At 36.4% G+C, this 26,036-nt stretch overlaps 3 protein-coding genes across 3 annotated transcripts; all 3 read right to left on the bottom strand.

Annotated features, from left to right (window-relative positions):
* Positions 1-10,637: 10,637 nt before the first annotated feature.
* LOC112782952 (superoxide dismutase [Mn], mitochondrial) lies at positions 10,638-13,121 on the bottom strand. The gene is made up of 6 exons (XM_025825638.2): positions 12,680-13,121; positions 12,365-12,411; positions 12,154-12,279; positions 11,978-12,034; positions 11,688-11,765; positions 10,638-11,049 (listed from the first exon to the last, which is right to left on the bottom strand). Exons 1-6 carry the CDS (start codon positions 12,990-12,992, stop codon positions 10,957-10,959), a joined length of 714 nt encoding a protein of 237 aa, XP_025681423.1. The 5' UTR covers positions 12,993-13,121; the 3' UTR covers positions 10,638-10,956.
* A 2,226-nt stretch (positions 13,122-15,347) lies between these two features.
* On the bottom strand, positions 15,348-19,241 carry LOC112783190 (UDP-xylose transporter 2). Its single transcript, XM_025825998.3, has 8 exons — positions 18,744-19,241; positions 18,475-18,617; positions 17,406-17,590; positions 17,254-17,321; positions 16,850-16,982; positions 16,477-16,638; positions 16,107-16,379; positions 15,348-15,895 (listed from the first exon to the last, which is right to left on the bottom strand). The coding sequence occupies exons 2-8, from the start codon at positions 18,593-18,595 to the stop codon at positions 15,788-15,790; spliced, it is 1,050 nt and encodes a 349-aa protein (XP_025681783.1). The 5' UTR covers positions 18,596-18,617; positions 18,744-19,241; the 3' UTR covers positions 15,348-15,787.
* A 2,367-nt stretch (positions 19,242-21,608) lies between these two features.
* LOC112784697 (UDP-xylose transporter 3) lies at positions 21,609-25,620 on the bottom strand. Its single transcript, XM_025827993.3, has 8 exons — positions 25,156-25,620; positions 24,844-24,979; positions 23,753-23,937; positions 23,563-23,630; positions 23,296-23,428; positions 22,669-22,830; positions 22,311-22,583; positions 21,609-21,986 (listed from the first exon to the last, which is right to left on the bottom strand). The coding sequence occupies exons 2-8, from the start codon at positions 24,962-24,964 to the stop codon at positions 21,888-21,890; spliced, it is 1,041 nt and encodes a 346-aa protein (XP_025683778.1). The 5' UTR covers positions 24,965-24,979; positions 25,156-25,620; the 3' UTR covers positions 21,609-21,887.
* Between the last annotated feature and the right edge of the window lie 416 nt (positions 25,621-26,036).

Raw genomic sequence — 26,036 nt, forward strand, 5'->3', positions numbered from 1 at the left:
TTCCGGAAGTAGGTCAAGCTCTTCCCTTTGAGCTTGGGAGTTAGTATCTTCATTGTAGAGGATCATTCTGGGAGATCCTTCTTCTATCTCCACACTTCCATTCCATAAGCAAGTCGGAATGGTGATTCTCCAGTGGTTGAATGTGGTGTTGTTCGGTATGCCCATAGGACTTGTGGGAGCTCTTCAGCCCAAGCTCCCTTGGCATCCTGTAGTCTCTGTTTTAACCCGGCCAGTATGACTTTGTTGGCGGCTTCCACCTGTCCATTGGCTTGTGGGTGCTCTACAAAGGTGAACTGGTGTTTGATTTTCAAGTCAGCTACCAGATTTCTAAAGCATGTGTCGGTGAATTGAGTACCATTATCTGTGGTGATGGAGCATGGGACCCCAAACCTTGTGACAATGTTTCTGTATAGAAATTTCCGACTTCTTTGGGCGGTGGCATTAGCTAATGGCTCTGCTTCAATCCACTTTGTGAAGTAGTCTATGCCTACAATGAAAAACTTGACTTGTCCGGGCCCCTGGGGGAAGGGTCCAAGGAGGTCGAGCCCCCACTTTGCGAATGGCCAGGGTGAAGTAACGCAGATGAGCTCCTCAGGTGGAGCTATGTGGAAGTTGGCGTGCTTCTGGCATGGTGGGCATGCCTTGACAAACTCTGTCGCTTCCCTTTGCATGGTCGGCCAGTAGAAACCAGCTCGGAGTACCTTTTTGGCAATAGCTCATGCCCCGAGGTGATTGCCGCACATGCCACTGTGGACTTCTTCGAGAACTTCCCTTGCAACGGAGGTCGGGACGCATTTTAGGAGGGGCGTAGAGATTCCTCTCCTATATAGGACGTCCTGTACCATGGTGTAGTACTGTGCTTCTCGTACTAGCCTTTTTATCTGCGGGAAGTATTTCCGATTTGAGATAGTTGACTATAGGAGTCATCCACCCCTGGTCCTGGTTTGATATATTTAGGACCTTTTTCTCTTCCATGGTTGACGAATTTTGTAGTGTTTCTTGGATGAGGCTTCTATTATTGCCCCCTGGTTTGGTGCTGGCTAGTTTCGAAAGTGCATTAGCTCAGGCATTTTGTTCACGGGGTTTGTGTCGGACCTCATATCCCCTAAATTATTCGAGCTGTTCTTTGGTTTTTTCAAGTTATTTTTTCATAGTGGGATCCTTAGCTTGATAGCTCCCTTCTATTTGCGAAGTGACTGATTGGGAGTCACTAAAAATGGTAAGTCTTTGAGCTACCACTTTCCTAGCCAGCCTCAAACCAGCCAGTAGTGCTTCATACTCAACTTGATTATTTGAGGCAGGGAACTCGAACTTTAAGGAGAGCTCAATTTGTGTTCCCCGATCGCTCTCTAAGATGACGCCTACCCACTCCCGGTTTTGTTTGAGGAGCCGTCCACATAGAGGCTCCACTCTGTGGGGCTGCCCGGGATGTTAGTGTATTCTGCGATGAAGTCGGCTAGGTACTGAGATTTGATAGCTGTCCAGGCTTCATATTTGAGGTCAAATTTAGATAACTCAACTGCCCATTGTAGGATTCTTTTAGCTGACTCTGTTTTCTGTAAGATCCCCTTTATGGGTTGGTTAGTCTGTACTCTGATGGTGTGAGCTTAAAAGTATGGTCGAAGTCATCGGGAAGTGAGTATGAGGGAGTAAGTGAACTTTTCTATCTTTTGATAGTTCAATTCAGCCCCTTGTAAAGCCTTACTGATGAAGTAGATGGGTTGTTGCCCACTTTCGTCTTCTTTGTCTAGTGTTGATACTATTGCCCGACTTCCTACAGCGAGGTATAGTATGAGCTCTTCGCCTTCCCGAGGTCGAGTAAGGACGGGTGGTTGCCCCAGAAATTTCTTGAAATCTTGGAAGGCTTGTTCGCATTCTGGGGTCCACTCAAACCTCTTTCCCTTCTTTAATGTTGCATAAAAGGGGAGAGATCTTAAGGCTGATCCAGCTAGGAACCTAGACAAAGCCGCTAATCTTCCATTGAGCTGTGGGACCTCTTTGACACAGGTCAGACTTTTCATGCAAAGTATGGCCTGGCACTTATCTGGGTTTGCTTCGATTCCTTTTTGGGTGAGCATGAAGCCCAAGAATTTGCCAGCTTCTACCGTGAAGGTGCACTTTGCGGGGTTAAGTCGCATATCTTGCTTTCTTATGGTGTCGAACACTTTAGTGAGGTCGGATAACAATGATTCCTCACTTTGTGTTTTTACCAGCATGTCGTCTACATAAACCTCCATTAGCTTTCCGATGTGGTCGGCAAAGACTTTGTTCATCAATCTCTGGTATGTAGCTCCTGCGTTTTTGAGTCCAAATGGCATGACTATGTAGCAGTAATTTGCTTTTGGGGTTAAGAATGATATTTTATCTTGGTCGGGTTAATACATTGGGATTTGATTGTATCTCGAGTAAGCATCCATGAAAGAAAGGTACTGATAGCCTGACGAAGCGTCAACTAGTGTGTCGATGTTTGGGAGTGGGTATGGATCTTTTGGGCAGGCTTTATTGAGGTCGGTGTAATCAGTTAACATCCGCCACTTTCCATTTGACTTTTTGACCAACACCACATTGACTAGCCATGATGGGTACTTTACCTCCCTTATGAACCCTGCCTCCAACAAGGCCTGTACCTGCTCCTCTACAGCTTGCGACCTTTTTGGGCCAAGCTTCCTACGTTTTTGCTGTACTGGCCGAGACCCTGGATATACGGCTAACTTGTGGCACATTTGTCCGAGATCAATACCAGGTATGTCGGCGGCCTTCCATGCAAAGAGATCGGAGTTATCTTTTAGGAGCTTTATTAACTGTTCCTGTAAGTCTTTTCTCAGATTTGCCCCTATAGTTGTTGTTTTGTCTGGAGTGTCTCCAATTTGAACTTCTTGGGTTTCACCTTCTGGCTGAGGGCGGAGTTCTTTGCGAGCTCGAATTCTCCCGAGTTCTATAGTATTGGTTTCTTTTCCTCTGGGGTCACCTTTAAGGTTTAGACTTTCATTATAACAGCGTCGCGCGAGTTTTTGGTCTCCCTTTATGGTAGTTATCCCTTCTGTGGTTGGGAACTTCATGTATAGGTGTGGAGTGGAGACCACCGCGGTGAGCTGGTTCAGCGTTGTCTGACCTATTAGAGCGTTTTAGGCCGAGCTTACGTCGACTACTATGTAGTCTATGCTTAATGTCTTAGACTGAGTTCCTTTTCCAAAGGTTTTGTGAAGTGGGATGTACCCTAGCGGTTGAATTGGAGCGTCTCCAAGCCCAAATAAACTATTCGGATACACTCTGAGCTCTTTTTCTTGTAAACCGAGCTTGTCGAAGGCGAATTTGAACAGGATATCCGCGGAGCTTCCTTGGTCTACCAGTGTTTGATGGAGATTGGCATTAGCTACTACGATTGTAATGAATACGGGGTCATCATGCCCCAGGATGATGCCTACAGCGTCTTCTTGAGTGAAGGTAATAGTGGAGAGGTCGGGTGACCTGTCCCCTCCTCCAACATGGTACACCTCTTTGAGGTGTCTTTTACGGGATGACTTAGAGATCCCTCCTCCTGCGAATCCACCATTTATCATGTGAACATGCCTCTCAGGGGTGTGAGGGGGACGTTCAGCTCGTCCGACCTCTTCGTCCCTTCTTCGCTTCTTTGGTTCATCTGTTTTGTTGGCCAGGAACCTGTCTAGTCTTCCTTCCCGGGCTAGCTTCTCTATTATGTTCTTCAGGTCGTAACACTCATTAGTAGGGTGTCCGTAGACTCGGTGGTATTCGCAATACTCTGTCCGACTTTCTCCTCTTTTATGCTTAATCGGACGAGGGAGCGGGATCTTCTCAGTGTTGTATATCTCTCTGTAGACATCCACAAGGGACACTCTGAGGGGAGTGTAATTGTGGTATTTTCTAGGTTTTTCAGTAGGCTGGCCTTCTTTTTTCCTGGACTCTTTGTCCTTGTTCCAAGGTGGATAGGAGAATCCGGATTTTGAGGTTTCTCCTAGTCGAGAGTTCTCCTCCATATTAATATACTTTTCTGCCCTTTCTTGTACCTCGTTCATAGATGTTGGGTGCTTTTTGGATATGGAATGGATAATGGGTCCTTCTTGCAGGCCATTGATGAGACCCATAATGGCTGCTTCTGTTGGCAGACTTTGTATGTCCAGACATGCCTTGTTGAATCTTTTCATGTAGCTGCGGAGGCTCTCCCGATCTCCTTGCTTAATCCATAACAAGCTTGGGGCATGTTTGGCTTTGTCTTTCTGGATAGAGAATCTAGCTAGAAATTTCTTGGCGAGGTCATCAAAGCTTTTTATTGACCTTGGCGGCAAACTTTCGAACCACTTTATTGCCGTCTTGGTCAAGGTGGTCCGGAAAGCTTTGCAACGGATTGTGTCTGAGGCATCCGTAAGATACATCCGACTTCTGAAATTGCTGAGATGATGGCTCAGATCAGACGTACCATCGTATGGGGTCATGTCAGGGGCTTTGAAGTCCTTTAGAACTTTAGCTTTCATGATCTCCTTTGTGAACAGATGTTGGCCTTTGTGTGGGCTATCTTCATGGCTGGTTCGAGTGGTCTTGGTTTTGAGATTGGCTTCGAGCTTTAGGAGCTTGTCCTCCAGCTCTCGACGCCGTCTGGTTTCTCTCCAAAGGTCTTGTTCAGCCTCTCGCTGCCGGTCGGCTTCTTGTTCAAGTTGTTTAAGTCAATGCTGCTGCTCACGGATAGCTTCCAAGATTTCGGTGTTTGGGGGTTGTTTATCTCCCTTATTTTGAGGCATATCCTTTGGTATGGTATCCGTGTTCTTGTGCAGTGTTTTGTCTTCCAAGCCAGAGTTGTGATCGTTGTCAAGGTTGTCCTCCATGATGGTGGGATGACTTCCAGGTTTCCCGGCAACGGCGCCAAGGTTCCGTGGGTTACCTGAAACTGAAGGTCGATCTCAGACAAGATCTTCTGTGCTGGTCGATGCTATTACGTCTGACTTGTTGATCCTTGAGATGTTGCTGATCCTTGATCACCGGAGGGGGGTGGTACCTGCAAGAGACTCCGATGCTTAAGTGAGCATGGGCTTTGAGCAAGTGTTTTTGGTAAAATCAGAGTATCGTGTTATACCTGGGTGCTCCAGTGTATTTATAGTAGTGTGGAGTGACCTTCCTTGAGATAATTTTAGTTATCTTATCTTTATCTTTGAGTGAGTCACCTTATCTTTCAGGCCAGCCGCCTTTAGAGTGGGATGCGTCCTTTGATCTGGGCCTACTTGGGCCTCTATGATGGTTTGGCCGACCACTTTAGGGAGAGGTCAGTGTCGACCAACCTTTACAAGAGGTCGGTTGTTTTGACGTCGTCCAGTCAGGATGAAGCAGCTCGACCCAGGGTATGAACACTTGCATCGACGGCGGCTCGGCGACAGTGACAAGCCTAGCACGACGGTGACGGCGTGAACGGTTTCCCCCACAGCGAACCAAACGCGGACAGAACAAAGCTGAACGGCGGTAAGGTGCGATGCCGGCGCGGTCTCCCCCCTTCCTTCTCATCTTCTTTTTCGTGACTCCCTCACTTCCTCGAATCTCTCTCTATGCCTGTGTCTGTGTATACGCTTGTATATTGGTTGTGTGTGGTGTGTGGTGTGTGATGTGTGCTGTGAGTGTTAGGAAAAGGGTAGGGAATGGCGGTGATGAGTGACGGTGAGAGTGAGTGAATGTGGCTCATTAAGGGATGAACGGGTGTGGAGGAGGGGGGTTACGTGTGTGTGGGGGGTTGGGTAGAAGGGGTTAGGGTTATTGAAATTAGGGTTTGAATAGAGTTTTAATTTGAAACTAGATTTAATCCAATATAATTAATTTTAAGAATACTTATTTATTTCACAAATTACAAATCATTATTAACTAAATACTCTAATTTATAATTTGGAGATAAATAAATAAATTCCCTTTTAGTTCATAAAATTAATCAAAACTTTCAATTATGTAATTTAAATCATGTATAAAACTCTTTTATCTCAAATTATTAAAACTTTAAACTTTAATTAATCAAAAACCCAAATCATTAATTTCAATAATAAAAAATATCTAATTGTAATTGAAATTTGTATAAATCCAAATTAATTTAAAACTCGAAATCTCATAACTTTGGTTTATTTACTTTTTAATAAAAGTAACTTTCTAAAATAAAACCATATATATAAACATAAATATTTCATTATTTATTTTTTAAAAATCTGAGGTCTTACACAATCGATACTTTGAGTGCTTTGATTTCTTGATAATTGTAGGTGAATGATAGTAAAAGAGAAGTAAAGCAGGAGTAAAGAAACACAACAAGAAAAACACTCTCTAGGAGATAAAGAAGTGGCATGCAACACACCATAGGGGGCGTGCCACACATCCATATATCCAAGACAGAGAGTTGGGAACCTAAAGGTGTGGCACGCTGGGCCAAACCTCTAGAGAACCAAGATTGTTCACAAAAGCTAGTGTGCAGCATGCCAAGTAAGGGGCATGCCATAGGTCAAGAAGAAGCTTCCCATGACCAATGCAAGGAATGGGCGTGCAACATGCCAAAGCAAGGAGCGTGCCACACACCCAACAAGCCTCTAGGACCACCATTTTGTGGCGTTCAACACGCCAATTAACGAAGGCGTGTCACTCTTGCATGCCTTCGAAGGATCATTCAAGCTTGAAGATGGCGTGCAACACGCCAGGAAAGGGGCGTGCCACACGCCCAAGACCAACCTCTCAGGACCTTGATTGAAACTGGCATGCAACATGCTAGCAAGGGGTGTGTCACACGCACAAAGAATGACCAACATTGAAGTTGGCGTGCCACACGCCAACGCAAAAGCATAACACGCTGGGCCAACTCTCCAGTGGCTCAAATTTAAGGCATTTCAAGGCACAAAATTGGCCTGCAACACGCCAAGAAAAAGGCGTGCCACATGTCCAAAAGAAGATGTCTCCAAATGAAGTTCAAAGTTGGCATACAACATGCCAAGAAGGTGACGTGCCACATGCCCAAGGTGGACCTCCAAGCAGGGACGGATCCAGAAATGATATTATGGGGAGGCCAATAACACATATAATATTAAAAATTATGTAAAAAATTATATAATATAAGATGTATTATAAAAATATACGGATAGAGAATATATTTTAAAGTAAAAAAAATATGTGTATATTTTTTACTAACGAAGTGGTCGATTCTTCGTATCATAAAATTCACCGATAATAGAATTTGTGTCAAAATTTTCAAAAAATTTTTTTCAATATAATTAAAAGACAATTAGCAAGAAATTCATCTTTTATTTTGTTTCTAAGTTATTTTTCACAATATTCATGGTTGAAAAAGATCTCTTAATTGTAGTAGTTGAAACAGAGAGAATTAATACCAAACGAATAAAAAAAGGCCACAAAAAAAAAGAATTTGAGATTTAAAAAATTTTATTTAATTAAAAAATATTAGTAATAATATCTTTTTCAGATTTTTTTAATATTATTACTTATTTTTTAGATAGTAAAAATTATTAATATTTAAATTAGACTGAACTTTTATTTATATTAGAATAATACTAAATATTTTTTAAAAAAATAAATTATACATAATAACTTATTACTATTAAAAAAAGTTGGGGGGTCGAGGCCGCCACTCGCCCCCCTTATGTCCGTCCCTGCCTCCAGGATTGCACAATTTCATGGCGTGCCACACACTAAACAACAATGTCGTGCCGTTTCTACACGCCTTCGAAGCCTCATCCAATATTTAAAAGTTGACGTGCAACATGCCAAGATTGGACATGCCACACGCCCAAAGTGATTGCTTCCAGGGACTTAAGAAAATTGGCGTGCATCATGCCAAGAGTTGGGCGTGCCACACTCCCAAAGAGGAGGTTCCCAGGGCTTAAAAGAAGATTGGTGTGCAACACGCCTAGAGGTGGGCGTGCCACACGCCCAAGGTGACCACTCCCAGGGGCTTGAGAATATTGGGTGTGCAACACGCCAGTGAGTGGGCATGCCACACGCCCGCCCATGAACCCACAAACTTCAAGTTATCACTCAAGCCCACATTTGAATTGTTGAAGGATTAGATCATTAAGCTTTGGATCTGAATCACACTGAGAATTGAAGATTAATTGTGGAAGATTTGATTTCATTAGATTTTAATTTGAATTTGAATTTTAGGTTTTGTTTTAGGTTTAATATAAAAGGATCCTGAAAAAAACTTTGACGGGACCTTTTGGCCATTTTTCATATTCTGTTTTTTATTTCAAAACTTAGCATGAGTCACTAATCTTCTTGGTATTTTAATGAATTAATGTTATAACTTTTCTACTTTTGATTAATGCATTGATATTTTCTTAAAAAATAGTTTTCGTTCTTCATCACAGGGGTTTGAATCTATTAGAAAATAGTTATAATCTTAACTGAATTCTAATTATAATATTGGAAAACTTGATTTTTGGAATTAAGCTTGAAAACTCCTAATAATCCTTTATGTTTTGAAACTAGACTTGATAAGTGACATTGAATCAACTAGGGTTAATTCTTGTGAATTGTGTGGTTTTTAAATCAGTGAACATACTTCACCTCTTTTCATAATCAACTAATCAAGGAATTGGTGGTTTGTTAAGTTAAGAGAAATTGAATTACTAAGAGATTGAAGTTTGATTACTAATGATTTTCTATAGATATATCTTGCAAGATCAAAGTAGAGAGTGAAAAGCATTATTCCGAAAGTTCAACATCTCGGAAACCTTAACTCTTTCCATAATATTACTTTCTCAAACACTTACTGCATGCTTTCACTTAATTCATTGTTTTTTGCTAAAGACTTCTAAAATTCTAAATTTTGATTGTCTGACTAGATTAATTACTTGATCACTGTTACTCAGTCTATTAATAATTCTCGTGGAAACGATAACACACTCCCGTGATATTACTTGGTACAACTCGGTGTACTTGCCGATAGTAGTTTGCGAAAATCCGCATCAAGTTTTTGGCGCCGTTGTCGGAAATTAATTGAGATTAACAATAAATTGACCAGTTGATCATCTAGATTAGACTCTTTTTTTTTTGTTTACCTCACTGGGAATTTCCTTTACTTTGATATAGAAAATTCTAATTTTTCTTATTTTCTGAGTATTTATGTAGAGCAACAATGATAAAGAACATCTTCAACACGATCCTAAAATTGAAAGGACTCTTTGACAACAAAGAAAGCAAGCTAGAGATCAGAGAATTGAAGAAGACATTGAAGAGAAAATTGAAGAAGAAATTAAAATCAATATGGCAGAGAACAACAATAATGTCATTGCCTACAATGTCATTAATGCCCAACAATGCCCAACCAGCTAGGAAGAGTCTTATATATTTAGTTAACATCTAGCAAAAATGAAACGACTTTTGAACTTCGTGCCTAAATTAACAGAGGGAACAGGGAAAAGGGAAAGGGGTAAGATTTTGATTCAATTAAAGACATTTTAGTAATTTTATTTATTTAAGTTTTTATTTTTATTTTAAATCAAATAAGATATTAAAACATAAATCAGTTCTATACATTTTACGCCAAATACGATAAAGAGATTTAATTTAATCTCACTTTTTCAGTCTTAATCAGTCTCAATATCTCTCTTCCAAAAGCTACCTTATGGATATTTTTTCATATAATATAGATCTAAAAATGAACTAAAATGACCCCTTCTCATGAATTCTTTCGAATTGTGAGGCACATTCAAAAATAGAATATATAAGTCCCCAAATAAAAATAAAGAAAACTAAGACATTATAGGGGATGGAGGGGTTTGAACTTTTTTTTCTATTAAAAAAATCTTCTATACTTAATTATATCATCTTTTATTTATATATGTGGAGGGTATATTGTAAAACTTAAAAACAAATCTCAAAATAAAAATTGAATTCAACTTTTAAAACTTATTAATTTAATATAATTAAATTTATAAAATAAAATCACAAAATAAAAAAAATAGTAATAAAAAAATGAATTTGAATATTCAATAAAAATAATATATCCATAGGAGTAGCGGGTTAGCCCGCCCCGCCAAAAGTCCGTCCCGCTCCGTCTAGTAAGGCGGTCTTGTATTCCTCCCCTGTCTCGCCTAACAGTGGGTTGGTGGACTAAGTCCGCCAATTCTCTTATATTTTTTTTATTAATCAATCATTAAATATTAAACAATATATATAATTTCACAACCACTTCAATAAATTTATAATTTCTAAAGATATAAAAAAATTATAATTTCTAAATTTACAAATATTAAAGTATTTATAGTTCTAAATATGTAATAAACATAATCATTAACTAAATTTTTGAAACAATATAATAAAACTAATATTATAAAAAATAAAAGAAACATTGTCCATAACATATAATCAAACATCTTCATGTCTCTAATCAATCAAGACAGGCCCGCTGGAAAAACCCGCCCCGTCAAAACCCGCGGATTAAGCAGCGCGGGTTAGACGAACTTTTTAATTATTGTAGTTTCAAATTTCCAGCCGGACCCACCTTTTTTGGCGAGTTACACGGACCGGACCAGCGAGCTTCAGCCCATTTGCCACCCTACTGATAGATATTGCTTGTATAGCAAAAACCATTTCCTTGCAGAGGAGTGTTTGTCCAACAAATGAAACAAGAAGTTAGGGAGCTTGAATTTCGCAACTATACATTACTCTTATTTGAGGGAAAAAGAGTCGCACAAAAGCAGCAGATTACAAATACGACAGAAAGCAATAATAGTACTATGTCACCAAGCATCAGAAAATCTAACACACATTGGCACACCATCACAAGGATATAGTACAAGGAATGCAACCATATATTGCTAATGATTGTTATTCCATATAAAAGTAATCCAGAATGCCATTGAAGGTCTTATATGCCACATTACATCCTTTTATTCCATCTCTAAACTCTAATCCTGCAGCAGCAAACTCATCATCACAAGCTCCATATGAAGCAACACTTTCAGATTAAGAGCTCTCTTTTTCATACACTTCGCTGGCATATTTCCAGTTAATAACTTTCCAAATGTTGTTCAGATAGTCTGGTCTGACATTCTTGTACTGCCGTAAGAAAAACAAAAGAATAATTCAGAAAACCTTCTGAAAACTGAAGTGCATCTAACAAGATTATATATACTTAAATAAAGGCATTATGCTAAGAGTTGTAGTGGGAGTTTTATAAAGGGAAGGGAAAGTATAACTGACTGAATGGTCTCTCTAAGAAGAAAGGTAATTTTGACAAATTGAAAACGTTAGGAACAAAATTGAACGAAATTAAACGTTAAAGGGTATTTTTGAAGCAAATGTGAAAACATCAAGGGCAAAAAACATACTTTACCCTTTAATTTAAAACAGATAGACAAACAAGTCCAATTAAACGAGGATGTGAAATTGCACACGAAAAGCAGAACCGGTCAGGTAATATCACGATGCAACTATTTATAAAAATCTATTGGAGAATGTTTGAAGGGCATAGAAAGGAAGCAAATTTTCTCAGCCACTTATCAGCATATAAGGAAAATGATAATAACAACTTTTATACAAGGAAAAGTATTTCGAAATCTTTGAAACTTCGAAAATTCTGTTAACACAACATTTCATAAATCATAACCATCACACTGAAAAGAAAAACAGGCCTTCAATAATGTCATCACAACAATCATGCCATCACCAGTTAACTACCAAGCCCGAAATTTTACCTGTAAGTAATATGCATGCTCCCAAACGTCTATGCCAAGCAATGGAACCAATCCTGGTCCCTTTGTAATCAGTGGGTCCTGCAAAACATAGGGATATGCATGGATAACAGCAACTCAAAATAATGAGAAAGTGAAAAAAAAAAAAAAAAAAAAAAAAACGTGTGGAACTGTGACAAACATCTTCTCTAATCTACACTTTTCACCATAGCAATCAGTAAGCAATATCAGCATTTGCAGAATATGTAGTAGAAACCCAAGATTAACTAAGAAAGTTAGAAGGGACAGATTACCTGATTGGCAGTGGTTTCAACTACAAGCTTCTTAAACTCCTTGTCTAGACCGAGCCACTGGCAAAGTAGTACGACTTAAGTAGAGCGAAAACAGGATAATTCAAATAAATAAAATAATAACTGAAACATAGAGCTCTAATGATCTACATGGACATAACACAATTAGTAAAACATACCACCCATCCAGACCCTTGTAAGGCAGCACCCTCTGCGTTCACCTTCTGTACCAATTTTTCGAAAGAGCCAAAATGCTCGTCAATGGCCCATCCCAGCGAACCCTTGGGTGGCTCGCCGCCTCCTTCCTGTAAATAATGAAGCATTAAGCAAAAGAACTACTTAAAGATAACTCACACACGGCATTGAAGGTGAGGCAAGGCACAAACTTACCCGTTGCGGAGCTAGATTCTTCCAGAAAATAGAGTGGTTGATATGACCTGCAGTAAATGATCATCAGACATACATAAACTACAAAATAAGCAACATCAACAAGCATGGAAAATATTTCTTTGCTTCCTTCTTTTAAAAAATAACCTTAGATTTTATTTTTGACCCAGCCATAATTTCCTTATACAGTTCAACCATGCAAACAATAAACAATTCATCCATCCATTCACCCTATTACGCAAAATAGACCTAATCTGCAGTATCTAATTTATTATAAAAAGAAGGGTTAAAGAAAAGAAATGAAATGAGGAAATAGACCTCCGCCGTTGAACTTGATGGCACTCTGGAGCTTAACGATGGTAGAAGCATCGCCCTTAGGGAGAGCATCGTGAAGCTGCTCGAGGGCCTTGTTGTAATTAGTGACGTAAGTCTGATGGTGCTTCTTGTGGTGAATCTCCATGATCTCCCCGCTTATAGCCGGCTCCAGTGCGCCGTAGTCGTAATTCAGATCCGGCAGCGTGAAAGTGTGAAGTCCGCGCGAATGTGCTGCTGCTTGTGCGCCCAGTGCCGTGGAGTCACGGCGGAGCACTGTGGCTAGGGTTTTTCGGGTCAATAGGGATCGCGCAGCCATAGCTATGTGACGATTCTAGTGTTCGGTGGCTCTTACAATTTTGGAAGCAAATGGAGGTTTCGATAAGTGCCGGGTGTAATAGTTGCTTCGTGTTAGTGTAGAGTTGTGGATGCTTTGATAAGTATATGTAATTGAGGATTATTTTGTATTAACTAATAATATATACAAATTAAATTCAAGTTTTATTTTTTGGTTATTTTTCATAAATATCCCGTAAATTATTTTTTTAAATGATTTTAACATAAAGAATCCTTTTTAATGATTACATAATTTTAATAATTCTTTAAAATTATTTTTTATTTAGAAGTGACAAAAATATCATTTGTGTATTTGATCTAAATTTTTATAAAAATATTTCAATAATTATTTAGAAGTTGAATGCAAAAAATAAGCAAAATTCAATTAGTAAGACTTTTATTTTTCTGAAGTTTTTTCTCTCAATAGCAAAAAATTTCACTTGGTGGGACATGCTAGAGTACCCATTAATAAAAATGTTTTGGAATAAGAGAGGGAGTATAGTGTAAAAAGATGCGTATGTGGTGCAGCAGCGCCATCTGCAAGTACAATTGGGGTGATTTCATATTGGTTAGCCTTACAGCCTGGAAGGTGCTGCGGCATATTCCCACTGCGTATTTGTTTAATCATGCTATTCAACTTTGAACTGCCAATTCTTCGTATAATAATAATAATAATAATAAGAAAAAACTACCAAAATTACCCATAAAGTTTACGAATGCTGACAAAAGTACCCATAAACTAAGAAAATTAATGTTGTACCCATGAAAGATAGGTTCCGTATGACAAAAGTATCCAAATCCTAATTTTTTGCTAATTTTTTAATAAAATTCCTAAATCACCCCACCCTAACTCCATTCTACCGTCACTCTTTCTCTTCTCTTCTTCCTCTCTCCTCACTTTATCCCTCAAAAATCCTCACAAAGTTACAGAAACTCTCCTCCTACCTCCTCATTGCCGTCCGCCACCCACCTACTCCATTACCGCCAATCTCTTCCCCTCTCACTGCTTCTCCCTCTCACTATTAAGGTGACTACAAAAGCTTCATCGCACACCTGTGACCCAACCTAAGGAGAATGCTGTCGTGGCGCGCCTGTTGCAGCCAAAGAGAATGTCGTTGTGGCGCGTCTGACTCAACCGAGGAGAACACCGTTGTCGCACACCTGTGGATGGAGGTTCTGCCATTGACGATGTTACAGTCGGCCGGCGAAGAAAAATGTATTTCTTTTTTAAAACATTTTTATTTTATTTTTCTTCTTTTCAGAAATTGATTTAGTTACTACTAAAATGATACTGTTTTATTTTTTTTAAATCTGCTTCTATTTTTTATGAAGGCTGAGATTGATTTACAGAAGATTCAATTGATGGCTACTTCTACTTCTGATTTTTGCTGAAATAAATTTCAAATTGGATGAATGGATTTGTTGATTTTTTATGGTTGATGGCTTTTTCTATTTCTAGTTTTGCTAAAGTGAATTGAAATTGGATGAATGGATTTAAAAATTTATGTTTTGAGTATTTTTTGGTATTTAATTAATTTGGTTTGGGTATGGATTATAAACTTATGAGTGAATCGGTTGAGGTCCGATCCTCTACCACCACCACCACTACCATTGATTTCGGTCTGGTTTGTTGTAGGAGTAGTTTGCACTCCATGGCTAAAGTTGGTGCAAATTGAGTTATGAAAGGTTGAAAAAGTGAGTTGAGGTTGAGTGTAAGGTAGTTTAGGAATTTTATTAAAAAATCAACAAAAAATTAAGATTTGGATATTTTTGTCATATGGAATCTATCTTTCATGGGTACAACATTAATTTTCTTAGTTTATGGATACTTTTGTCAGCGTTCGTAAACTTCATAAGTACTTTTGGTAGTTTTTCCTAATAATAATCTCTAAATTTTGGCCACCCATACTTCATAACTAAAACTTTTTTTTCCCCCTCTTTGAGCTTTGTTCATACTTGATATCTACTTCAATACCTATCCTTAAGTTACAAGTAACACAAAGCTAGATGGTCCATTCTATGATCCTATAATTATGAAATAGAAAAATTTCCAAAAATAGCGGTATATTAGTATTTCAGTAATTTTTAATCATTAATTTTAATTATAAAAAATATATAATATATATTATTAAAACCAATGATTAAAATTTACTAAAATACCAACCGATATACTTAAAAACTTTCCTATGAAATATATTTATTCTGATTCACAATATGTAACTTTAGTTAAATTTCTTTTGCTTAATTTATTATCTTTGAATGTTAAAATTAAACCAAATTAAAATCAAATGTGAAGAAAATATGTGGTCCTCATGCTATGAACAAGGTAAAGTTCATCTTCGGAGCAAAAAAAAGGTATGAAGCATTCATTATAGAAGTAGAATCAAGACATAACAATGTTATTTATGACAAAAAGAAAAACAAAAGAAAAATTGAATATCTATATAAAATTATAAATGTAACACAATATAAAAGAACATCATGAATCAGGAAATGTCTGCTACCATTGGTTGGCTCAATAGGATTGCGACATGATCATGAGCTTGTACTTGTTTGTTCTTCTCCTCACTACTATTGCTGGTTCACACCACCATTCATGAAATGTCAAAAACTAATTATGCTACTAAGAAAAAACCAAAAAAGTAAAAAAAATAAAAACTACGAGCCTTTGTGTGTTGCAGAATTTCCTAACTCCATATAAATTATGGGTATTAACCCTCTATAAGGTTTATATCCGTTCTTGACCATGGATCAGATTTAACAAAGAACATAACCATATTAGTCTTTGTCTTTGCTCCATAGAGGGGACATTTGCACAACTGAATCACTCACAACTGAACTTCCATTCTCCACATTAATAAGAGGATCAGATTCAGCTTCTCTTGCCTGCAAACATAAGAGGAACCAGAAGGTGTCAAAATACGGTCTTCGGGTCTTGTAAATCAAGGGTGCAGACTCGCAAGGAGAAATATTTTCATGTTATTGGAGTGCATTTAATACGTGCTCCAAAAACATTTCTAACCACATCTTTCATCTTTTCATATTAATTAGTGAATGTTCCTAAGGCATGTGCAAAGTGAGTTAAGGTAAAACTAACCTGGGAGGTTTGTACTGAAGTTTCCACAGCTTTTTGTTGATTCTCAAGAGTGCAATAATAAGAGTATAGAATCATTCCAACCATGGCGATGAGAATACCGAGTATGTTCCTCCAGCTGAATGGGTCATGGAGTAAAATATACCCAAATGCCAATACAAGGCAAGTCTTCAGGTGTCCAAGTACCTGATAGGTGACCGGAGATGTCTTTCCGATAACAAGAAATGTACTAAAATTGACCGAGATGGAGATGAGGCATGACAGAACAATGAAGACCTACAATGAAGAAGGAAACAACAGAGAACATACAGAAATTATTAAAGAAAAAAGTTGGATGAGAAAAAAGGGTGGAAGAAGAATTTTCAACCCTTACCGTCACTTGTGTTGTATAGTTGAAAGCAAAAACATTTTGGTTGGTCAAAAATTTATCCAAAAATGGACCAGAGACTAACAGAGTTGCTGCTTGGTATGGACATGATTGATACAGAAGTTGGGTGGAAGAAACCTTGAACTTCTTCTGAATAGTATTTGTCATCTGAAAGTGGTTAATTAAGGACAATACATTCCAAAGAAAACATGTTTCCCCGGGGGGAAAAGGCATCATAACCATCTTTCCAAATCTTTGCATGTGATAAACAGATATATGACTCGTAATTATGTTGAATACATGAGCAACAATTCCTAAGCAAAGTTGATAAACCAAAAATTTTAGGTGCTGACACAGATTGAAAGCTATTTAAGGATACAATCTGAGCAACACATGTTGTAATCACTGCTAGCAACGACAAAAAAGAGCCCATAGCATTGAGCTGCAAATCTGTGACAGTTGCAATCCCAACACCCAGAAGGAGGATAGCTAGGGCAAACTGAATTCTTTTACTGCAATGACAATGAAAAGGGGGAAAATTTATTAGTTATGCAATAACTACTAAACGCAACCATGCAAATAAACTGAGCACAACAATGGGATATTGAGGTCAAAACAAAGACTCGGAGAGAATGACGAAATCAAGAACAAGAAATTGAAAAACCAGAAGGTGGGTGATTGAAGAATTCTTTCATTGACCTTTATATAATTTACAATAAGATATTCTTCAAGTATAACAGCTAGTCGTAAAAATCATAGTTTCAATATAATGCTAAGTAAAACCTGAATCTCTTCCCAAGAAAAATGGTCTCCAACATTACAGTACATGGAATGATTGCCAGTTTGGTCATCTGGAAACAAATATAAGAGAGTCAGTCAGAGTTATTGATAAACAAATAAGCAGAAGGGAACAGAATTAGAACAAATAACCATACCTGATAAAAACCAACAGAATTGAACCCTAAACTCAAGTTTAGGAGTCCAATTGAGATTCCATTTAAAATCCCAAATCCCATTACGGCTTTCTGCTCGAAAGGTTTATGCTCAAAGAATCGCATTCTGAGTGCCACATGAAGTGAACAGAATGTGACAAGCAGATGCCAACTTGTCAAAGTTGTAGCTGCATCAGAACCAAAAGACAAGGCTCAAAGACTTGAATGTAAGCTTGAATTTGCATAGCATGGTAATAATACAAACTATCAGCATACATTTTCTTATATTAGACTGATTATAGGTAAAGAAATTAGTGACAAGAGATGCCTAACTCTGTTATTTTTGGGAAATTCTTAAGGAAGACAAAATCATTAATTGCTGGAACTAAGTAATTAAATTTATGCTTCCAAAGAGTCATTATTTCATTTAGAAAAAGACGGGATAACAACAGACTGACAACATCCTCATGCACAGTGTGTAGGGAACTAAGTTCCAAAAACCATGGAAAATTAGAAAACTAAAATTTGCCAAATCTAATCTCCAATTAATAGTTCTAGAATTATTAAGGGCCTTGCTTGGTTGAGTTGGTGAAAGTTAAGAGTTCAATTTGAAAACGATTGTCAACCAAGGTTGAAAATAAGATACATTTCGTTATCCAGCTTTCTGTTTTTGCTATAGCAAGCAAGTATAAAGTGATTTTCATTTGGAAAAACTTCACCTAAACAAACTAGCACACCCTAATTGAGTGGATGCTTTACGTATTTCCAAACTTGCCCTAGATCACTGGTTCAGTATAGCAATAGCATAATGCTACAAGCTGTAACACATGGGGTAGCAGCAAGCACAATGGATCAAGCTACTACATTAGACATTCAAATCTAATAGGACTGATAAATAACTAAACACCAAGGATTATTATGTAGCCTAATAGAACCAATATGTTAGCAAAATTCAGTCAAAAAAGGAAATGTAGAGACTAAGTACCAAAAAGCATGATAATAACAACAAAAAGTGGCACACAAACTAATGAATGCGTTGCAAAAATCCAAAGAGGGAGCTTTATAAGCTTACCGAAAATGAAATGCAATGAGCTCATCAGTGCCTTATTGCAAATCACAATCGACACCGATGACACCACAGAAAGAGTCAACGCGCCGACAGTCCCAAGTTGAAATCGTTCTCCCTCACCCATCTTTGTTTCTTTACTCCAACACCTGAAAAACCAAATCCAAAAGCCCCCATTGAAAAATAAACCCCAATTTCAGTGAAGTCAGAGAGATACTCAATGAACAGAAGAAACTAGACACTCAGCAGCGTAGTCAAAGCAGAATTAGCCATACCCAGAAATCAAAACAGCAACTTTAACCAAAAAGCAGAGAAAGGGGATTTTGGGAAAAGGTTGAAAATTGTAGAGCTAAAGGGGAAAGTGAGTAAATGGGGTTCGTGATTTGGGGGGAAAGATTAGAGATTTGGATCGGGTAGGAAGTGGGTAAGCAACAAGAGAAAGTGATCAATCAGAGTAGTGTTGAGGTCTAAGCAGGGATGTAGGGAAGTGAGAGAGAGAGAGAGAGAAAAGCTTCATGGAAAATGAAGAAGAGAAAGAGAAGGATTGTGTATGGAGGTTGTCATGGTGATGAAGAAGATCCTAAATACTGAAATCCACCAACCAACCTTTCTGGTTTGGGGTTTGGGCATGTATGTGCTGTGAATTGTGATCAAGTGGTGGAATTGTGAATTATTAAGATGGAGAGGGTGAAAGTGAATGTGAGTGTGTGCGAGTGTGGTTGTGAATTGTGACTGTCAAAATCAATTGCCTATTTACATTTTGATACGCGCTTGCAACAGAAACGTGATTAATTTAACACTCGGGAATCAATGGATTTGGTGATTAATTAATGAATTATGCTCACAGATTATTGTATTTTTTTAATTCATTTTAAATAGTAGATCATTGATACAATATGTAAGAAATATATTCAAGTATTATAAGATACCAATTAACGACACAAGTTAACATTATTTTTATTAGTAAAAATTTTTTAATTTTTTATTTTAATAAATTACCAATAAATATATTGAAAATTAAATTTTTTAGATTTTCTTTTATAATTTTTTTCTAGAAACATATGTTAACTGAATCTATTCTTATATTCAAACTTTGAATATATGTCTTAATTTCAGTCAAGGATAGTGTACTTATTTAACATTTTGTAGTAAAAGAATGTTTTTATAATTTAAAAGAATTTAATACATTGAATGTATTGACATCTCTCAAAGTATAGTTATCCAATTAAAAAATTATTTTTCTTTTTACAAATAATTGTTCATGTAAAGAATTTAGGTAGCATTAATATTTTTAATTACATTCTAACTTAATAACATTATTGAAATAAATAAATAGTATTAGTATTAATGTATTATATAGGAGAGAAAATGTGACAATTAAGTAAGAGAAATTTGAAAAATATTTTATTCTCTGTAATTGTGTATTGCGAGCATACCTTTTTTTTAAAAAAAAAATCAGATAATTCCATTTATAAAATAAAAAAAATATATAAGTGTCTATATATGAGACAAATAAAAGAAATGAAAGACTTCCAACGCTCTGCTATAGAAATAACATCATATAATAATCTAATAAAAAAATAAAAAATAAAATACTCATCAATTACGAACATACCCTTTTAAGAAAGCAAAAAAGAAAAATGAAATTGACAATTTTTTTTTTTATGTTTCAGGGTATTTTTATTATATTAAATGTTGTAAATTAAAAATTGAAAATAAAAAAAGCTACTAATTAATTTACGAGTAATCAATGAATGTTATTAACTAATTCTCAAGAAAAAGGGCAAAATGACCAATGGATGGACGCCTAGCCAAAATAAAAGAGTGGGGTTTGGCGAGTGGCATGATTAATGGGGGGTTCCATTCCAATATTCCATTGCATTAGCAGAGTCAAACCCAGATCAAAACGAACTTCGGTTTGGTACATATCCTCTTTCGAAGTCAATTTTTAATATGAAAATGATTGTACTATTAAATGTGTTAATAGTCGAGCTATTTTATTAAATGGGCTTTCACCTGGTTTATTGCCATTGCATTGTTTTTGGTAGTTAAATGGGTACAATTGTAGGAGAACATATCAAATGAGTATTGTTCTCATTTGAGCCTGCTAAAAGTATTTGTTAAGAGAATATCCAGAATAATTTTTTAAGTATTTCCTTCAATAAATACATAACATAGTTACTGAAAAATTCAAATTTTTATATTCTCAATATTTTTTTATTTAATATGTTAACAAATATTTCATTTAAAACTATTAAATATTAAAATAATGATTTTAAATGCTTACATGAGATTATAACAAAGTTTTGTATGATAGTTAGGCTAGCTTAGACATTTCGAGTTGACCTCAAGTTGAACTGTCACTTTCTGCCTTGGCCAACTTTTTAGTTTAAAATATAATCCACCTTGGTCTTTTTTTAATATAGTACTTATGTCTTACTAATAAAAAGTATTATGTGTACGTAATAAATCAACTATAATATATTTGTATATAAATATATGTTATTTAATTCAATTTTAATATATATATATTTTATATTTAAATATATATTCTATACGAATAATTTATTTGGTAATTATTTTATAGTATGAAAGTAATATGGTTGTTTATTAATAATTGTTCTGGAACCATATTTTAAAAATATAGAATTGATTTTGTTCTAGAACCATATTTCATAATTCATATATAAACAGTAAAATTCAAGTAGGTATATACGGTATAATAGATTTAGTACTTATGTCTTATTTTTATAGAATTTTGCAAAATAAATAAATAATGAGACACAATGCAACTTTGGTTCTGTTTTAATATTATTTTGTAAAATCTTAAAACCAGAAAATACAGCAAAGAAAAATAAAATTAAATTAAAAAAGAAAGAAAGATGAAATGCATTTAAACAAGAGGGGAGATCCTGTTAATCCTACAAATTCGGCAGCAAATAAAACGTAGCAAACTCAAAAAAAAAAAAAAAAGGTAGATCATGTCTTGTTTCTTTATGTATCGCTCTGATGCTCAAACCATTAAGAGGTCACAGGTCAGAGGTGATTAACTAATCAAAGGTTGTTAGATCATTGTAAGAGCTATAAGAGCAATGCACCCAGCAAAAACTTCATTAACTATATGAACACAATCAACCCAATGACGCAAAAATTGGATTATCTATATGTATGTGTAGCATGATGTGAAAAACATCCATTCAAAATTTGCTAAATTGAGCCATGTTTATATGCTGGCCACAGACATTGCATGTTGGCTACCTATGCATAAAATTGTAAACTAATAGTACCAATGAAACAACTAAGACCTATACGTATTTGAAACTTAAATTTGCAAGAACTTTCTGATCAAAGAGTTTAATTCCTTTATAGGCTCATATATTGTTCTTTATGGAGACTTAGAAAAAGCTCAACAAGCATGCTTAGTCTTTCTCTTTGCTCCACACAGGGCTCCTTTTGTTGAATACCGAATTCCCGTTTTCCACACTAAGTAGAGGATCAGAATCAGCGCCTTCTCTAACCTGGAAACATTAGGATGAAAAGGAGTCACAAATCAGTCTTGGGACAGAAATACAAAGATATTAGTAGAAAATATAAACTTGTTTGAAGAATGAGACAGAGAGATAGACAGAACCATTCAAGATGTCCTCGTCCCAAGATAAAATTTGTCTAATTTTCTGTTTATTAAAAAAACTAGGGACAATAGAAACAAGAACAAAAACATAGTTTTTCTTATATACCTACCTCCAGTCTCTATTGAGGCTTAACAAACACATCCTTAAGGCGAACGATAAAGATAAAAGACAACATATGAAAAATGATTGATTATTCTGAGTAAATCAAACCTGTAATGCTTGTGATGAAGATTCATTAGATTTTTGCTGACTCTCAAGTGTGCAATTGTAGGAATACATAACCATCCCAACCATGGCCACCAAAATCCCCAGAATGTTTCTCCAGTTGAATGGGTCACGGACAATAATGTAACCAAATGCCAATACAAGGCATGTCTTCAGATGCCCAAGAACCTGATAGGTGACTGGTGATGTCTTTCCAATTACCAGAAATGTACTAAAATTTACAACAATAGACAGAACACATGAAAGAATAATGACAACCTGCAATGAACAAATAACAGTTAAAAATACATCAATAACGAAAGTTCAATTTGGATGTAAGCACATAAAATGTTTTGAAACTCACCGTCACTTGTGTTGTATAATTGAATGAAAACACACTAAGGTTGGTCAGAAGTTTATCCAGATATGGTCCAGATATCAACAAGACTGCTGATTGATATGGACATGATTGATACAAAAGTTGGGTAGAGGAAACCTTAAACTTCTTCTGGATTGTATTTGTCATCTGAAAGGGACTAATTAAGATCTTAACAAGACAGAAATGCGAAAATTGCCTTGTGCCTATAAAATAAAAAGCACCTTGTTCTCAAGGTTTTATGTTCAAATGAAAATATTGACAATGGCCCATCAAAATAAAAAATACAAACAAGAAAGCGACAAGGCAAGCACATGCTGCATATACACATGTATGGTTGTTTAGTAAAATCGGAGAACACAGCGGGTAAAGTTATACAGATTTAGAAGCAGAAAAACCATGAAAATTGGAGCTGCATTAACTCAGGTCTCAGGGAAGAAAGCTAACTTGTCATAGCCAATTGCAAACTAACACGACGTGTTTTCTCTACATAGTATAATCGCATAATTGTCATGAAGAAAACTTTCATGAGGTTAAGAATATGCATAGCTAATGAAGATATATCATAGCTATAAAAAAATTGAGCGCCAAGAAATATGTAACTTTTGAGGATACAATCTGAGCAACGCATGTTGTAACCACTGCTAGAAGAGACAAGAAAGAGCCCAAAACGTTGAGCTGCAAATCAGTGACTGTTGCAATCCCAACACCAAGAAGGAGAATGGCAAGGGAAAATTGAATTCTTTTACTGCAATGATAGCAATAGAAGAAATGTTAATACAGTTCAAAACTAATGTAATTACCATCAAAGGCGAAGTTCACTATGACAGTTATAAGCAACCAGAATATAAGATACCATTAATGATGTGATACTAAACAGACCTGAATTTTTTCCCGAGAAAAAGGATCTCCAAAAGAATGGTACATGGAATGATTGCCAGCTTAGTCATCTGAATGCAAATATGACTGAGCTTATTATAAAAACTAAATTAAACTTCTATAACAGCAAAAATCTAAATATTGCATGAGAAAAACAGAAGTGAGAGTCTGTGACCGAAAATAAAAGAGCCACCTGAAAGAAACCAACAGAATTGAATCCAAGGCTCAAATTTAAAAGTCCTATTGAGATTCCATTTAGAATTCCGAAGCCCATAACAGCTTTCTGGTCAAAAGGCTTGTGTTCAAACAATCTCATTTTTAGCGCCACATGAAGAGAACAAAATGTGACAAGCAGATGCCAACTTGTCAAAGTTGTAGCTGCATAGGAATCCAGGAATATTTATTAAATTCTTAACAGCAGGACATACCACACAAAAAAGGGCAAACTGAGAATTAAATTGAACAATAATAACAAAAGGATGTTAGCATATCGCATGTCACACCAACTATAAAGCATTATAGTTTCCTTGATCAGTTGGACTGAATATTGACAAAATTTATGAACCGTGTAAGGAATTAGAAGATGCAAAGTGATTTGTACCCATTGGATGCTTCCCATAATATCAACATATAAGTTGACCGCACCGAATTTGCATGGGTAGGATAATTCCTTGACTTAAGTACGATGAAATATTTTTAAATTGCAACAAGGGAGGCAGATACTGATAATCTGCCTCTCACCCCAAGAACAGAATCTGTTAAAACAGAAATCCAAAACACAAAGGACTAGGACAAGTGAACAAAGATGTCTGATAAATCCAATCTCCACTATGTACTTCTAGCGATATTAGATGGACAAATCACAAATTCTTTGCTTATTTCCAAACTCCATCTCAATCACCAATATAGTACTAGAACAAGCTGTCGCCAAATGGTGCAGTCCAATGGCGTAGCAGCAAGCATGGAGCCACTTCAGTACTTCACACAAAAGAGATAAATAACAAATGGGAGGGCAAAGCTCCCAAAAACTAATACTTTTAAAGCTCTAATGCATCTATGGATGAAACAAGAGCTCAAGTTAGCCCATCTTATTCCAAACTAATCCTAAGGCTTATCTACCACCACCATGAAATTATCAAAAGAACCCTTTGAAAAAGAAAAGCAAATAAATGGAAAGAACACACTTGTAATCATTGTTCAGCACAAAAAACAAAAAGGACAAGAGGTACAAAATAAATACAAAACAATATCAGCCTCTATATAGTCAATGCCTGAGGAACTTACCAAAAATGAAATGTAATGTGCTCATAAGCGCCTTATTGCAAATCACAATCGATACCGACGACACCACAGATAGTGACAATGCACCAACAGTTCCCAGCTGAAATTGTTCTCCCTCACCCATCTTCTCTTTTTTTCTCTAAACAAATTACAAAAACACAAAATGCAATCACAATCAAACCACAATAAATAACAGAAATGAACGAAAAAGACGGATCAAAAGAAGAAGACAATGTAGCAAACAGGTAGAGTGCAATCCACAAGATGAGCCCAACCCAGAAAACAAAATGATAAGTTCATGCAAAAATCACTTACAGAAGGGAGAAAAAAGCGAGGAATGAAACTAAATGGAGGCTGGTGTCGGCGTGAAGCCCTGCGAATTGGTAGAGAAGCTATCTGATCCAACGATTACGGAGAATCCGCGATTCTGGGTCATGGAAGTTAAGAGCATGAACAAGCGCGCTCAGGGGTAATCACCGAGAAAAGCTTCGAGAAAATGTGGTTATGGAAGTGAAAAACCAAACCGAACGATAATCGGAAAGAAGGGAAATTGAAGGAAGGTGGCATTGAAATGGAAGAAGCAAAAAGAGGTTTTGATTCGTCGCTGTTGTTACGTTAGTTGAGTGAAAAATGGAAATGAACGTGAATTTTAACGCGGCACGTGTTTGTTCAAGTTGCAGAAGAGGAAGAGGAAGAGGGAGAGAAAGAGAAGGGTCCAAATTTAGGAGAAAGGGTAATTAGTAATTAAGTAATAAACGCTTGTTCATTTGAAACTTTACTAAATTAACTATTGGTTTTGCGATGCACACTGGATTTTGTTGTTGATTTCTTTTATATTTAATTCATTAATTAATTATTAATTTAATTTAAGCTCAAAGAAACAAAAAATTTGATCCGAAAAAATTGTCACTCACTGACACTGATGCTCACCTCTTGATGTTACTGGTATTCAGATATTCTTAAGCTTATTTTGAATTCTTGTACGAAAAATCGTAATGGGCAAAACACACATTAAAAAAATGGTTGATATAATTGATATAAGGAATAAAACTTATGAAATCAGATGTTCTTTTATACGCTTTTGAATAGCTCCATAAGTAATTTATTTTAATTTTTAACTTTTGAAAAGGTATAGTATTAATATCTGATACTATTTTAGTTACCAAAAAAAATTTGATACTATTTTCAAAGCAAAA

Source organism: Arachis hypogaea, chromosome 20 (genome assembly GCF_003086295.3).
Source record: "Arachis hypogaea cultivar Tifrunner chromosome 20, arahy.Tifrunner.gnm2.J5K5, whole genome shotgun sequence".
In the NCBI taxonomy this organism is placed as follows: Eukaryota; Viridiplantae; Streptophyta; class Magnoliopsida; order Fabales; family Fabaceae; genus Arachis; species Arachis hypogaea.